General features: G+C 38.9%; 1 protein-coding gene across 17 annotated transcripts in view; it reads right to left on the bottom strand.

Annotated features, from left to right (window-relative positions):
• Positions 1-14,651, bottom strand: part of DTNA (dystrobrevin alpha) — a 222,407-nt gene that overhangs the window by 64,615 nt on the left and 143,141 nt on the right. For all 17 annotated transcript variants that reach the window (XM_069854059.1, XM_069854071.1, XM_069854058.1 and 14 more), the window contains one exon: positions 5,995-6,208. In XM_069854059.1, the coding sequence (XP_069710160.1) occupies positions 5,995-6,208 (214 nt within the window). The remainder of the gene's footprint in view (positions 1-5,994; positions 6,209-14,651) is intronic.

Below are 14,651 nucleotides of genomic sequence, written 5' to 3'. Positions count from 1 at the left end.
TCAGTGTCTTATTATAAGGCATTAAGAGTCCACAGTTGCACTGGAACAACTTTTATCTGTCGTCCAAACTCCTTAGCATTCCTTAATAGCTTCCCTTGTGCCTATTTAATGACATAGCATTTAATAAGAACATGTAGTCATGCTTCAAAAAAGACACAGTCAGCCAATGTTTGTGAGCATAGCAAAATAGCATCCACGTCTCCTTCTAAGTTCTACTGACAGGGCTAATGATGGGATCAGATAGTAAAGTTCTGTGTCATTTTTTTTGGAAGTGGAGTTTCTGTGACCTTCAGTCTTTACTCGGTCAGTGAACATCAGAGTTATAAGAGATTTCCTGATAAAAATATATATATAATTACGTCTTACATAAGAAAGTCTAACTGCACTGGCAATAGCAATATAAAGGAATTCTAAACATTCTTTTCACTCATTTAAAATTCAATCTTTTGTCAGAAAATCAACTGGAGATAGAGACAAAAAGAAATATTCACTACTTCAGCATTTAAGAAATAACTCTTTCCTATGTTTTCTAATGCTAGCTTTCATCCACATTTTCAGTACATTGTGATTTCTGTGACTGGTTTTGTAAGATTAAAACCACAGTACCGGAATTTCCAGTCTTCCGTATTTCCATCCTTCGTTATGGAATCACAGAATGATTTAGGTTGGAAAAGACCATTAAGATCACTGAGTCCAACCATAAACCTAACACTGCCAAGCCTACCACTAAATCATGCCCTGCTTTGTGTAACGAGGGCCTAGTGTTGCTATGGCTGAGAATCCAGTCATATTGTATTCTTCTTGTGTGTGCTACTCTTTCCACCTTCAGAAATTTTCTGCACTGTTTCATCATGAGGATTTCACCTGCCTTTAAAAGGGCTGTTATACTAAAGAAAAATAAATACTAAGTGGAAGCAATGGCACTATTAAGAAGCAATAGAAGAATTAGAGGAAAAAATAAAGCCCATGTGGAAGTGCTTGAGATTTAGATTATTTTTCCCAGTAGGTTTAGTTACATTTGCTGATAGGATTATATTCTAGAATGGCAGACACATATCAACTTGCCTTCAGCTTTTCACTCCAATGCCATTGGCTTTTCCCATCCTCAAATGGTTAGAGAGAACAGAGATAGAACAGAGAACAGAAAAAAGGATTTAATTTATCTCTTCAGTCTCTCTGTTAGAGCTGATTAGTTTTGACAGTGTATTTTCTATTGGTCATTTGTATTCATAAAACCATCACTAAAGCCAGTATAAATTAAATTTGCCCCCCAGATATTTATGTGTGTGTGCATGTGTGCATATATATATAAATATGCATATATAGATATATATGACTGATGAATGGATAGCATAGTGAGGCCTAAGACTAACCAATACCGTTTGGATCCAGAAGTGCCGTAAGCTATGCCTACGCACCTGGGGTCTCAAAATGTTTGCTGCGTAAAAGCAAATCCTGAAGCAGTGACTCAGAGTAGCATAAAGATCTCTGCTGAAGTCAGTGCTCCTTGAAAGAAGCTTTAGGCTGACTAACGCAGAGAGAGATAATTTTACTAGTGGAAATAAGAGTGGACAGAAAATATTTTGATTTTATATAGCAACTCTCTTACTGAGTTTACTCTTCAGATAGATCCCTATAGAAGAGCACTAGAAGCACAAATGATGGCAAAAGCAAACCTTGAAGCTGATGTGCGCTTAGCAACAACACAGGATGAAGTCCTTAGAAAAGGGAATGATGGCCTGCCGCTTTGGGGAAAAAAGAGTAAAAAATAATACATGCTTTTAGACATCAGAGCAGAGCATAATGTTTCCTCTTCAAATGTGTGTCTGGAGAGAGAGAGACATTCTTCCCCCAGACCAAGGAAGTCCCATGGACTGTCTGATAAAATCCACAGACCATACACAAAGCTAAGTCCAGCTCCAGGGCCTGAATTTGCCTTTCAGGTCAGTGAGGAGTACCAAATGGATGACACTGATGTTTGTCAGGATGTCTAGCAATGCTCATACTGAGACAGCCATATGGTGTGGAAAGCTATAAAGGAATAACATCACATCTTTAGAAACAGCGTTATGTGTCCCATGAAATGGACATTGAGAAAATACAATTTTTCTCATTAACTAGGCACAAATTGGAGTTCCCCTAACACTTAAAGTTATCTTTTCCAAAAGAAACAGAATTTCTTCGGTTATTAGTGGGCCTCCTCCTGCCCACCTTCATCAGGGAACCAATTCTGAAATGTCAGAGGCTGTAATTATCAAGTGTCATTTTCACAAGCAGGTTTCAGAGAGGAAATTTTATCAGAATCAAGCAAAATCCTTTCATTAAGGAGAGCAAAATGCATAATGACCAAACCTCTGAAATGCACCTTGTTGCTGGATTTCCTTCATAAAAGCAAGCTGGCCTGTACGGCTTTCAGGGATTAGTGAAGGTGAAGAAGAGAGGGAATTAAATACTTCACAGTTCTGAACAGATGGACAAGCAAGAAGTTTTACTTCCAAGCCAGTTCCTGAATTCTTCACAGAAAGGGTCATTGGGCACTGGAACAGGCTGCCCAGGGAGGTGGTTGAGTCACCTTCCCTGGAGGTGTTTAAGGCACGGGTGGACGAGGTGCTAAGGGGCATGGTTTAGTGTTTGATAGGAATGGTTGGACTCGATGATCCAGTGGGTCTCTTCCAACCTGGTTATTCTATGATTCTATGATTCTATGAACACCTTCATGTATTGAATTCTGAGTGGTTCAAACATGCATTTAATTAAACAAGGGCATGACTATTTCCTCTTTTCTTTGTAGAAGTCAAGCCCTTCCAGGTAGCTTGAGTCTGTTCCACAGCCCAGAGCTTGCAGCTCCATTCATAGGACAGGTATGTCAAGGGACAGAAAAAAATCAGCTCTGATCTTCTCAGTTAAACTTTGCAGCAGAAACAGCTGTGTCACAATACTGAGTCAGTGCTGAAGACGATCTAGCACAGAATATTTTACAGTGTGTTTAAAAAGAGTCTTTTTGGGAATGACTTGATTGAATGAGGCTGACATTCCACCTAGCTGCCTGTACAGGCTTTGACATGGGCCTGGGATGAGTTTTTCAGAGAGGTTTGAACTTTTCAACTTTTTATATAGCATTTGTAAGCCAGTGAAGGAAGTATGCTATTATTTCACAAAACCAGGTAATCACCGTAGACCTTGAAGCAAAAGCTCTTGTTCAACTTTAACATGTAGTTATAAACACAACCCAGGCATGTTTTTGTCCAGGTTCTTTAAAGTCTGACCATCTCATTCTACTCACTGTTTTTGGACTGTTGGGGTCCTCTATTACGTGATGCTCTCTTTCATACACTAGTGGCAAATAAATTTGAATGGCATTTCTGTTCATGAATTTTGATTTTGTTAACTTGTTGTTTTATAAGGCTCACTTTGGGCTTGGCTTAGCATAAGGGAGCACCAGGATCAGTGTCAAGTGAAATCTTATAGACTATAATTCCTCCCCACATTTTCCTCCCGCCAGGGTTGAGCAGCATGGAAATACACTTATTTGTAGTCCTAATGAATCCCCAAGACTGTGAAAAATAATGAAAAAAATGTTATAAATGGTCAGCACAGGCAGTGGACAAGCTGGCCCACGTGCCATAGCACTGCACCCTGGTTCCTCTTAAGTTTCTAGTTACCAAGAAGACATCTGTATTGCACGCCTAGGGAAACACTCCCTCATAGAAGGTAGAGAAACTTGCCAGGTTTTCAGCAGGCTATAAACAAAGGAAGAAGCTCTGTTTAATGCTTGGAGGCTCTTCAGCCAGCACAGTACACACAGGGCAGTATTTATTAACTACAACTAAATAAATGAGACAGTTGTGAGCGTATTAGATTTTAAATCACACATTAACTCATCCCTTGTGATCCCTTCACATATGTTAAGATGCAGACTCGATTTCTGCACACTCGATCTTTGCATTTCAAACAGGACATGAGAAACCACACAACCTTTTCTGGATCTGCCCACAGTACAACAGGAGCAGCCACTGCCCTATGTAGCCACAAACACCAAAACCAACCATATTCACTTAGAACAGCCTTCTCATTTATAGTGAAGAGTTATTTGGTCTTGGATTATTGTTTTGGTCTTATAAAGCTGTTCTGAGTTTTTCAGAGTTCTGGGTTTTTTTTATGTTGTTGTCTGCGTTCACAGAATCTAATGTTATCATATTAACATTTATTAATCAACATGAAAAATAACAGAAATTTGGATAGCATTTTTGCAGGCCAACATGTCTTTAAGTACAAGGCTAAGAAAGAGAAGGGTGAATCCAGATCAAAACCAGGATTATATAGAGGTGATCAATCTGATTTCAGTATGATTCTTGCACTTAGTAAGCCCTGTTTTTGCATTGCAGAAGGCTGCCGGCAAGTTAGTTTAACTGTCTGGTTTCTGTAAGTGGGGGGAGAGTGATAAAAAGACTCAATTCTGCCTCATAGTTCCCCTCCTGCTTCCCCTATATGCAATGTACTGCTTATCTGTGAGCATGGGATCACACGAAAAGAATTTGCTTGTCCTTCTACCAACTCGTAGCCTTCAGCAGAGAAGGACCTTTCTGCTGCTTTGCAGGGGAGGGGAGGGAAGGGAGCTACACGTAAAGCAGGAATGGGTCACAACCCACAGCACATGGGATATTTTCAAGCGAAAGCAAAACCATGCCCTTTAAGCACATTCTCTGTTTCCCTACAGGGGAGTAAAATCCTCTCCTCCATTTTGCTGCAAGTAGCCTTGACATCTAGCCGAGAGCTTTACCCCTTTACAGTGAGCTACAAAACAAACACGTTATTACAGGTCTTGCTTCCATGCTCCTGGGTCTTTCCTTGTGTTTACCAGCCAGGAAGCAGTTAGCTTGCAGCATGCACCAATGCATGTGTCTGGTCATTTAAATTTCATTTTAGTGCTCTTGTCAAAGCCGCAGTGGTATAAATTAAAATGTCCATTCCTTCTTTTACTGCCCTTGAGGGGAGAAAGATATTCCTGAAGGCCACAGTTTCACAACAGATTGGCTTTTTTTTTTTCTCCCCTCCTTGGAGGGGCTGGAGGGGAGGTTGGCTGCAGCCCTGTCATGTGGAACATCTACTTTTTCTCCCTGTTGCCATAGCGACTGAGCTGCTGGCTGGTCTGGCTCCAAAAGGTGCACAGTACTCAGCACTAGGCCCCTCTAGCGAGAACATGGGAAAGAGGGAGGGGGAGAGGGGCAGCATCCTTTTAATAGTCATGGCAAATGTTTTCAGATGATGAATTTTCAAAATATAGGCCATAAAAAGCCACTAGGTCACCTGGATCTGTCAGACTTAACCACTTCTCTCCAATAATTTGGGTTCAAGGACTGCAAATATCGCAATATGGGTTGACGACTATGCATTCAGAAACTGTAATATGTATATACAGTATAGTCATTAAGATAAGTGGCTCACTGTATCTTGAACTTATCTGTTCTGTAACACAGGTCCCATGCAGTAATAAACAACATGAATTTCAGGCATTACCTCCAGGTCTTTATCCTGTTTCTGTCACGGTTTCAAAATCATGCTGCACTGGCATGTGCCAGAAAAAAAAATTGCTTACAGCTGCAAGAACTTGCAGGAAAATGAGCTCTTTCAAAATAATGATCTATTAACCCATGGTACTGCTGCAGAGGCATTGCAGTGGAGTCAGCCACTGGTGTGTCAATAAATAACAAGGCAAATTAGGAGTGGATGTAAATTTGTTTCTGTAGATAATTCGTCTTTGATATGAACTGGAACAAGTGTGAGTAACTGGATGAAAACATGGTTGTGCTGAATTTGGCTCAACAGAAAAGAAAGCAGAGGTCCTTAATTTAGGTTCTCTCCCTAGTTAGCACTAGTCACATGCTTATTATTTGGGTCAGAATTTAGCTTGTTCAGTTGTTTTTCCAAAAATATTTCTGGACCCAGTAAAATCCTTTCGCCAGCTGGGAGACGAGGGAAAAGGGGTAGACTTACGGATCAAAGGCCGCTAGCAAGAAGTTGAGTAGTAAGCTGATGGACTGCTCTACATTGATTTGATGGGTCGTCGGCATGCGTTTGTTGAGCTGGTAGAAGATAGTTGAAATCACAGCTTCCAGGCGAGCTACATTCAGTTCAATGTTGGGATCCAGGTTGTTCAGTGCATTTTCCCGCAAGGCTTCTATCACATTCCAGATGTCCACCAGATGCACTAGGGGACAGGACAGAAAGAGTTAGCAGGGACGCACACTCCTGAAAAGCAATTGAGAAAAAAGTCACCTCATCCCACAGGGTGGGGAATAACACAATCACACAGGACATGCTTAATGAAGAATTAAACAAACAAACATATTTTCCATTACTGAGAATTAAACTTGATAGAAGAAAGAGCAAAAAATTCAATTCCATTAATAAGCAAATAATATATTGTTATTATGAGTTGTAATGAGTATGACTTCAGCTTGGGAAATCATTCCTCATTGCATAAAGTATTCAAGTAAAAAATCAGTATTTTATGGAAATCACTGGAAGGTAAACATACTAATTGTTTTTCTGAACCTCTATAAATTTCCATTCAGAAATTACTCTTAGATATTAATTTGCATAGCAGATGGGCTTTTCAGAAGATCCCATGAATACTAAGTGCTTAACATGTACTGACATTTTGAAAATTTTTTCAGCAATTTGTATGGAAAGCAAAATATTTCACAGAAACAGAATTGTAATTGAGTTAGGATAGACAAGCTACATTTAAACAAAGAATGTGTAATGAAGTGATCCCAAAGTCTTATTTCTTGTCTTGTAAATATATTTGCCAAATGATTTGTTAAATCTCTCTCTTTGATAAATTTCTGGTCTAAACTGGCATGCATGAGGGCTGGTTTTACCTACAAGAACAACTTAAAGGACAGTCTCTGATGGCCCTTCACTTTATACCCAAAGAGCTATCTTGTTTGCATAGCACTGTTACTGTGACAATATGTTCAGCTTGCCACTTGCTGGCATTTCCAGAAACAATGGCCCATGCTAAAAATAAACAAAACCCCTACACTCATTCCAAATTTGGAATTAGGTCAAACCTGAACTCAAACAATCATCCCTTTTTTTGTCTTATGTACCACCTATTGTCCTACTAAACTGCCAATAAGAAATAAATCATGAGGTTCAGGGTGCAAAGTCTCTTTTTCTCATGAGAGTGATTACTGTATAGTTCTTATTACTTAGTATGGTGATATGTTTTATGACATATCAAGAGCCACCTGTATGTAGAAGTAGATGTATTATTCTATAGATTGAGAAATCTAGTTCTAATGCTCATAATTAAATCTTTACTTGCTTGGCTTGCTGATGCTGTCTCACACTGCAATATTACATGATGGTTTGATGGCATGGAAATGTAAGCTGATACTAGACAGATAAATGAAACCAGATATGCTGTCATTTTACTTACTCTAGAAATTCTTCCTTGTGAGTGGGTTTCTTTTCTTCTACCTCAGGAAGAAAATAATCTCTAATGCCCTGCTACTGCATGTGTGAGCCCAAGGAGGAAGATTCACCGAACAGATGAGCAGCAACAGCAGTACTACTTCAGGAACTTGACAAGGCAGTTTTCTACTTCTGCTCATTGTTTCCTACACAATAATTGGGAAACCTGAAAGATGCATTTCTATCATGACACATAAATATTTATTTGGCCTTTGTATTAACAGGAAACTTCTATAGATGATCTTGCACGCTGTCTCCAGAGTGTCATCCTGAATTAAGCCAGGTGGTGGAGCACACAACCTCTTTGAACTCTTTATCTTCTAGCTGGGCGAACAGCATCTTCCCCACAAAATATCTGGCATAGGTCTCAGATACTTTTAATGTAGCCATTCTCATCCAACCAGTTCTCACTGTCAAGTTGCTACACAGGTAATCTGGGTAAATGGGAGATGAATGATCTCCAGGAAGACTTGCCCGCATATAGTAACTAACCCCTTCTGGGCAGCTTCTCCACATTGCTCAGAGGCCAGTAGAGGCACAGAATGGAAAAAGTCAACAAAAAGCAGGCCATCATCTCGCCCAGGACAGCCAGGTTAATGAGTATTTCCCGCTCTGGGTCACCATTGCAGGGTAGCCAAGGGTGAAATAGAGAGCAATATGCCAGAAGACGTAGCAACAGTCTGGACCACGTGCAAGTATTTTGTGGTCGTATTAAGAGGTGAAGGGCAGGCAGAAAGCAGGTTAAGAGTGATGTTTCCCTAAAATCTACTTCTTGTTGACTGTGAGGAGTATGTCTGGTAATTCAGACCAAGCAGATGAAAGAGAAAGTGTTTCCACCAACAGTTGCACTAGGCTGGCTCCTGGGTGCAAACTGTCAAATCTGAACTGCACCTACACTAATGAGACAATAATGTGAGACATTACCAGACATGACAAATAGAAAGATGGAAGTAATGCATTCATGGATGGCTAACCTTGGCTTGTGGCACACTAACAAGATAGCAACTTGATAAACAGCACAGAGGTACTACCTTAACAGCATTGCTGACCAAGGCAGCAACTACTAGGGCAACCCTATCATAAATACTGAATATGGATGAAAAATCAGCAACATTGGAGCTACTGAGTAAAGAAAAAAACAGGGACAGGTTCTTTATCTGCAAATGCATAAACATGGCAGAGGAAAAAGCATGGCAGTAGAAAAGGGGAATATAAAAAGTAACAAATCATGTAATCAGAGCTGCTTAGGGGCACCTCTCAAGGCAAGACAGCAATTTGTCCATGCGTGTATCTAGTTTACTTATGCAGTGGTGGGGAACTGTGATGGTTTCCCCAACACCAATAAATGGACATCCTGGGAGGATGAACCAGACTTCTGGACTCCCTAACAGGGAGGAATGAATTTCATGCAGCAGTTTAACTTTAATTGCTACAGCCTAGTTGTGTAAAACCCTTGAACAAGAGAGCATGGAGAAAAACAGCTGTCACAATGAATGAGGCTGAAATGGGAGTTGGTGTCTTTATTCCTCACATGATCCAGTACGTATACTATGTGGCTGTCAGATTTTCATGTAGTTTTTTTTTTCCTTTTCCCACAGATATTATAATTTTCACAACATAATCATATCCAGTTACTTTTGATGATAGTCCTAGGAAGGGAAATAAATATCCAGAGGCCAGTATCTGAGAGGAAAAGATTGGTTTTAGTATTAACCCTAACCTGAAAGCCTCATAAGCTATCCTGATATTCATTGATATGCCAGAAAAGTAGGGCACAAGACTAAGAAAATGACTTATTGAAAACAACCCAGCAGTAACAGTCTTCCACCCACCATAAAATATTAGTCCCAAGAACTCCTGTGCATTTGTACTGTAAATAATTTTACTTGAGCTGAATTTTTTTTTTCAGAAACACTTTGATTCCACTTTAAGCCGAATTAACAACAATCCTACTGTACTATTTTATTTTGAATTTTATTCATGAAGTCCAAACCTCTCTACAGAGGCTGGAAAGTTATACTTGCTTGAGGAGGAAATGGAAGATGGACAAGAGCCAGACATTTAACAAGATCTGCTAATTTTGAAATTAACCGCTGAAATGTCTATATGAAAATCATACAGAGCATTTGTTAGACTGCTGTACAGAGGACTGAAGTCTCTGGCCTTTACTCAACTCTTTGTTATGGATAAGGATTCACCCATCTAAATTTAAAAGTAAAAAATCACGTGTCTACTGTCAGGTGATGATCAAGGATCCCTCTAATGTCAGTGAAAGAAAAAGACACCTTAGAGCAGCTGTTTGGAAACAAGTGGGATGAACAATACTTCGAAGGTGGCCCTTTTTCTTCATGGACTATACACAAGGTCTAAAATTACAAGTTTACATGAGATATGTAATGTCAGAGCTGGTAAAGATAATTGAGATGAATCCCACAACTTGCTCTTTAAACATGAAGATGTCTCTACTGTTCTTAATATTACATGGCTTAGAATAATTCAGATTTTATATAAAATATTAATAATTAATATTTTAATCTGTATGAAGAGCTACTAGATCCCGTCATAGTCATGGCCCCTTACACTGCATCACTTAACTTTGTGCAGATTACATCTGGGTGTAGTGACCTTCTGACCACATCAAATCCTATTTTTGTTGAAGTTTACTCACATAGTAAGCAGACTCTTACATATTATATAATGCTGCCAAGTTGAACTATCCACATGGGCAAAAGGCAGAGTAAAACAGAGGCCATTGCGAGTTCCACTGTATTCATTTGTACTATTAGAAATGTATGTCTACAGCTAACATAATATCTATAGTCTTTTCAATGTAGTAACAGAATGTCAACCTTGCAAACTTTGCATAAGCTCACATTCCCCTCATTTTAATTTTCATTCTCTCTGCTACACATTTTCTGTAATATCTGCGACACCCATTTATTTATTTTAATCTCACTGAAGAAGGCATATCTCCTTACTTTGTTTGCATAACATGTAGTGCAATAAAAACCAAATCTGATTTCTACATATTACTATGATGCTAACAAGAAGAGATTGCGGTATAACAAACTAGCTTACAGATGCAGGAGCTTTCTTGCCCCTAAAATCCGCCTTAAAATCCCTCAACAAAGTAAAACTCCCATTAGTTTGTTCTTAACTTTTTATTGCTGTTGCTGCTTTTGTTGCCTTACCTACATTTCCCTCTGAAAAGAGAATTATCCCTCAGCATGAAAAAGATGCCCTTTCTGAAATGGATCTGTAAAACTACAGAAACCTGTCAGATATTTCTTCAGAGTCAGCAGATCATAACTAGGCAGTAGGAGAAAAAGCTGCTTGTATCTAGCACTTGTGTAGTACAAGACAATCCAAATTCATGCAGCTCAGTCTTCATGGACCCTTCAGAAAGGCTTTGCTGTCTGTAAACAACACAGCTATCCAGCTGTAGTAGATCTCCCTCCTTTGCCTGATGTCTGAAAAAATATTTAACAATTTCCACAGGCAATTGCTAAACAATATATTTCCCCTTAGATTTTCTGTTAGGTGATTTCTGAAGTCACAGGCAAGCCAAACTTCTCCATTATTAGATCTTCTATGGCAAACACCATCTACTAATTTAATTTTTATGAGATTAAGTAATATTTAAACACTGTCATAGAAGGTTTCATATTTGCTCATATTCTGTAACAGACAGTGATTAGTCAATGTAAATGAAGTTCAGAAGTGGGACGATACACATGAGCAGTGTTACAGATGGCTGACACTCACTCCACAGCAATCACTACCACATCGCTTACTTCGTTACCAACAAATGCATACTTTGAAGAGACTCTGGCTGAACTGCAGAGAATTAAGATTAATGCATGAAAATGCACTCCAAATAACAAATGTTGTTTCCTTCAGTGGACTCGGTTATCTGTTAAAACAACACTTGAAGAGTGCCTGCCGCCAGCATATTGTAACTGAATTGATCAGTGTCTCTCTGTAGGGTATAAGAGTGAATGAACAATGGCTGGCTCAGTTTGGAAGTTCTATATTTTCCTCAAGCTGAAAAGTTTACAAACACCTTTGAAGTTTTACATCCTGTTCTTCTGCCTCTACCTGCATTCAGAACATCTTCTCCTATTGCCTTTTATTACTTTGATGATAAAAAAGACTAATTAGTAGTGAACAGTGCAGAATTTCATTGCCTATAACTCTATAAAGAGGTTAATTTGAGGAGCACAAGGTGTACCCTGGATATATTTGGAGATAGGAGAATTTAGGACAAAATAATGTTGTTTACTAAAAACATGGCAATTTAATTCATCTTGATCCTCCCTCTTTTCTTCAAGCATTCTTATTCTCTTCATTAGCAAGAAATCAATGCATTTTCAGTTTATTGCAACTAGTTACTTGCAACTAGTAATTTTCTGTTTAGTAGATAAAGGTATCTTAATAGCCAAAATATGAGAGAAGAGATGGACTACTCTCATTTTTTTTAAACTCAAAGCAAATAAATGAATATTTATTTATGCAATGAAAACCAAAGTCATCTTTCTATTACACAGTTTATTCAGATTAAGGAGAGGCTGTGAGATTTAGATAATCTTGGATATGTCATTAATCTCAAAAGAGGCAAATTACTTCAAACATCAGTTATTAAGAAATTATGTTGCCCTAAGCAAGCACCAGAAAGAAAACTGTAGTGGAATTTAATTTTCTAAGTAGTAAAAAAAGGAAAAAAAGCAAAAACCCGAAACAGTTTGTGTGCTTTCTACTAATGCAAAAATCCTCATCTGTCCTACTGCATTTTTTGTATTCCACCTGAACCACAAACTCTACGATGTTATCTTTCCATTTATTATGTAATGAACATGGAAGAGGAGACTACATTTAATCAAACTCCTCCTTGATAGGTTTTGCTTTGATGGTGAATACAGGAAAAACTTTTAAAGAAATATTGATTTAAGTAATTTCTAAAATTTCAGTATACATTTTATTAAGGTTTTCATCCAGCAAAGCTCTTGCAGACATGCTTGAGTTTAAATACACTAGCACTGTCATTTGAAATCAATGGCACTTGACTGTATGTCAGGTACTTCAGTTGGATTTCATTAAAAGGAAAGATTTATGCTTCCTTGTCTAACAATCCTAAAAATACTACAAAATATGTTAGAAAAGTCTTCTTTTTTGATTAGAATCTATGAAGCCATCACACATCAGGGTATTGGAGCCACTTGTCATTGTCATTGCTATGAAGCCCTGGGAAGCCACTCACTCCTTCTGCTGGGTCCCTCTTACTGCTGTCAGAGGGTAATAGAGGACTAAGCGATGCACGTTTTCCCTCTAAAATACAGTTGTTTGTGGCCAAGCTGTGCCACAAATCAGTCAGCAGTAGCATGCTCACCAAAAGCTTTACCAGCATGTCCCACCACTACGCAGACTGATGTGCCAGCTACAATGACTTGCAGTCTTTTATGCTCTCTGGTGTCAAATTATGTGAAAAAATAACTGTTGCCAGACACAATTCATACAGCCCAGTGACTTCTAGCATAGCTGGGTGCCTGCTTGGCAGCTGATCCAATAAGCTTGGTGTGTGTTGGGTCACTTCTGAATGCTCTGCAGGCCATCAGCAGCTCTTGGGACGGTCACCGCTCTTTTCCAAAACTGAAAGTAGTGGACTTCTAGCTTGTCAGCATATATTTGAATGTGTTAATGTCAAAATGTATTTCATTGCATTTTCTTGCTATTTCACTTGATTTCTTTGTTTTGTAGTTGCAGTGGTTGGTGAGTAAATACTGAAAGCTAAAAGAACAAATTAAAAAAAAATATTCAGAATATCTACTGCCATGTTATTCTGATTCCAAAATGCTCTATTTTCTAAAGATGTGTGTATTAGACCCATAAAACAGTATGAAAACTTGTAAGAGGATAATATATTAATACGCAAGAGTAACCACAGACAACACTGATTTCTTCCTTCACAAAAACCAGTCTTGTCAAAGACTCCTCACCAAAAATTGTATTTGGCAAATACTGGTAAGCTTTATCTTCAGGACAAAGGTCCCTGAAATAAGTGGGACACTTATAAGTTGGAGCAAGGAAGGCAGCCTCAGTGGAGGAGGAACCAGTTAGCGGAAGTTTAAACAGACTGGTATAATCAAGTCCATAGGACCTGATAGGAAATGTACCCACAAGTGCTGAGGGGACTGGCTAATGTCAATGTGAAGCCACTAAATTGTCTTTGAAAGTTGTGGCAACTGGGGAAGGTTCCTGATGTTTGTGAGAAAAGCACTGTTACTCCTATTTGCAAGAAGAACAAGAAGGATCCAGTGAACTAAAACCTCACCTCAGAACCTGCAAAGAAGATGGAATGAATTCTCCCTGAAGCCATTTCTGAGCATATTAAGGACAAGAAACTGATTGCAATCAGCATGGATTTATGACAAAAAAATTATCCTTGACCAACCTCTTTGCCTTCCACAATGAAATGACTAACTCATGGGACAAGGGAGAGTAGTGGATGTTCTTTATACTCACTTTAGCAAGGCTTTCAATACTGTGTCCCATAAAAATATCATTGGCAAACTAGTAAGTGCAGGCTGCATAAGTCAACGGTGAGGTGGACGGAAAAATAGTTAAGTGGATTAGCTGAAAATCTTGTGACCAGTGGCACCAAATCCAGTTGGAGGCCAGTCACAGGTAGTATAACCCCAGGCTTAATACTGGGGCCAAAACTGTTTAACACCTGAATTAATGACATGGATGATGGAGTAGAGGGCACACTCAGCAAGTGTGTATAAATATCTGATGCAAGGAAGTAAAGAGGATGAAGCCAGACTCTTCTCAGGGAAAGGATAGTGAAAGTACAGAAGGCAATAGGCACAAATTAAAATATGGGAAAGCATTTAAACATAAGGAAAAAAAAATCCCTGTGAGGATTGTCAAAGACTTGACAGGTTGCCCAGAGAGGCTGTGGAGTCTCCATCCTTGAAGATTTTCAAAATCGAACTGGACACAGCCCCAAGCAATCTCTTTTAGCTGACTCTGCCCTTTCCAGTGGTCCCTTGGTGATTCTGAAATGTCTTAAACTATCTTGCAAAAACATATAACTCTTACTGGAGAGGAATCAGTGTTGCCCCACTGATTTTCCTCTAAAACCATTGCTGAAGTAAATGACTCCAAGTCAC

The sequence above is a fragment of the Phaenicophaeus curvirostris genome, chromosome 3, assembly GCF_032191515.1.
Source record: "Phaenicophaeus curvirostris isolate KB17595 chromosome 3, BPBGC_Pcur_1.0, whole genome shotgun sequence".
Lineage (NCBI taxonomy): Eukaryota > Metazoa > Chordata > Aves > Cuculiformes > Cuculidae > Phaenicophaeus > Phaenicophaeus curvirostris.
Note: the sequence above shows the minus strand (reverse complement) of the source record. Positions and strands in the feature narration are given on the sequence as shown.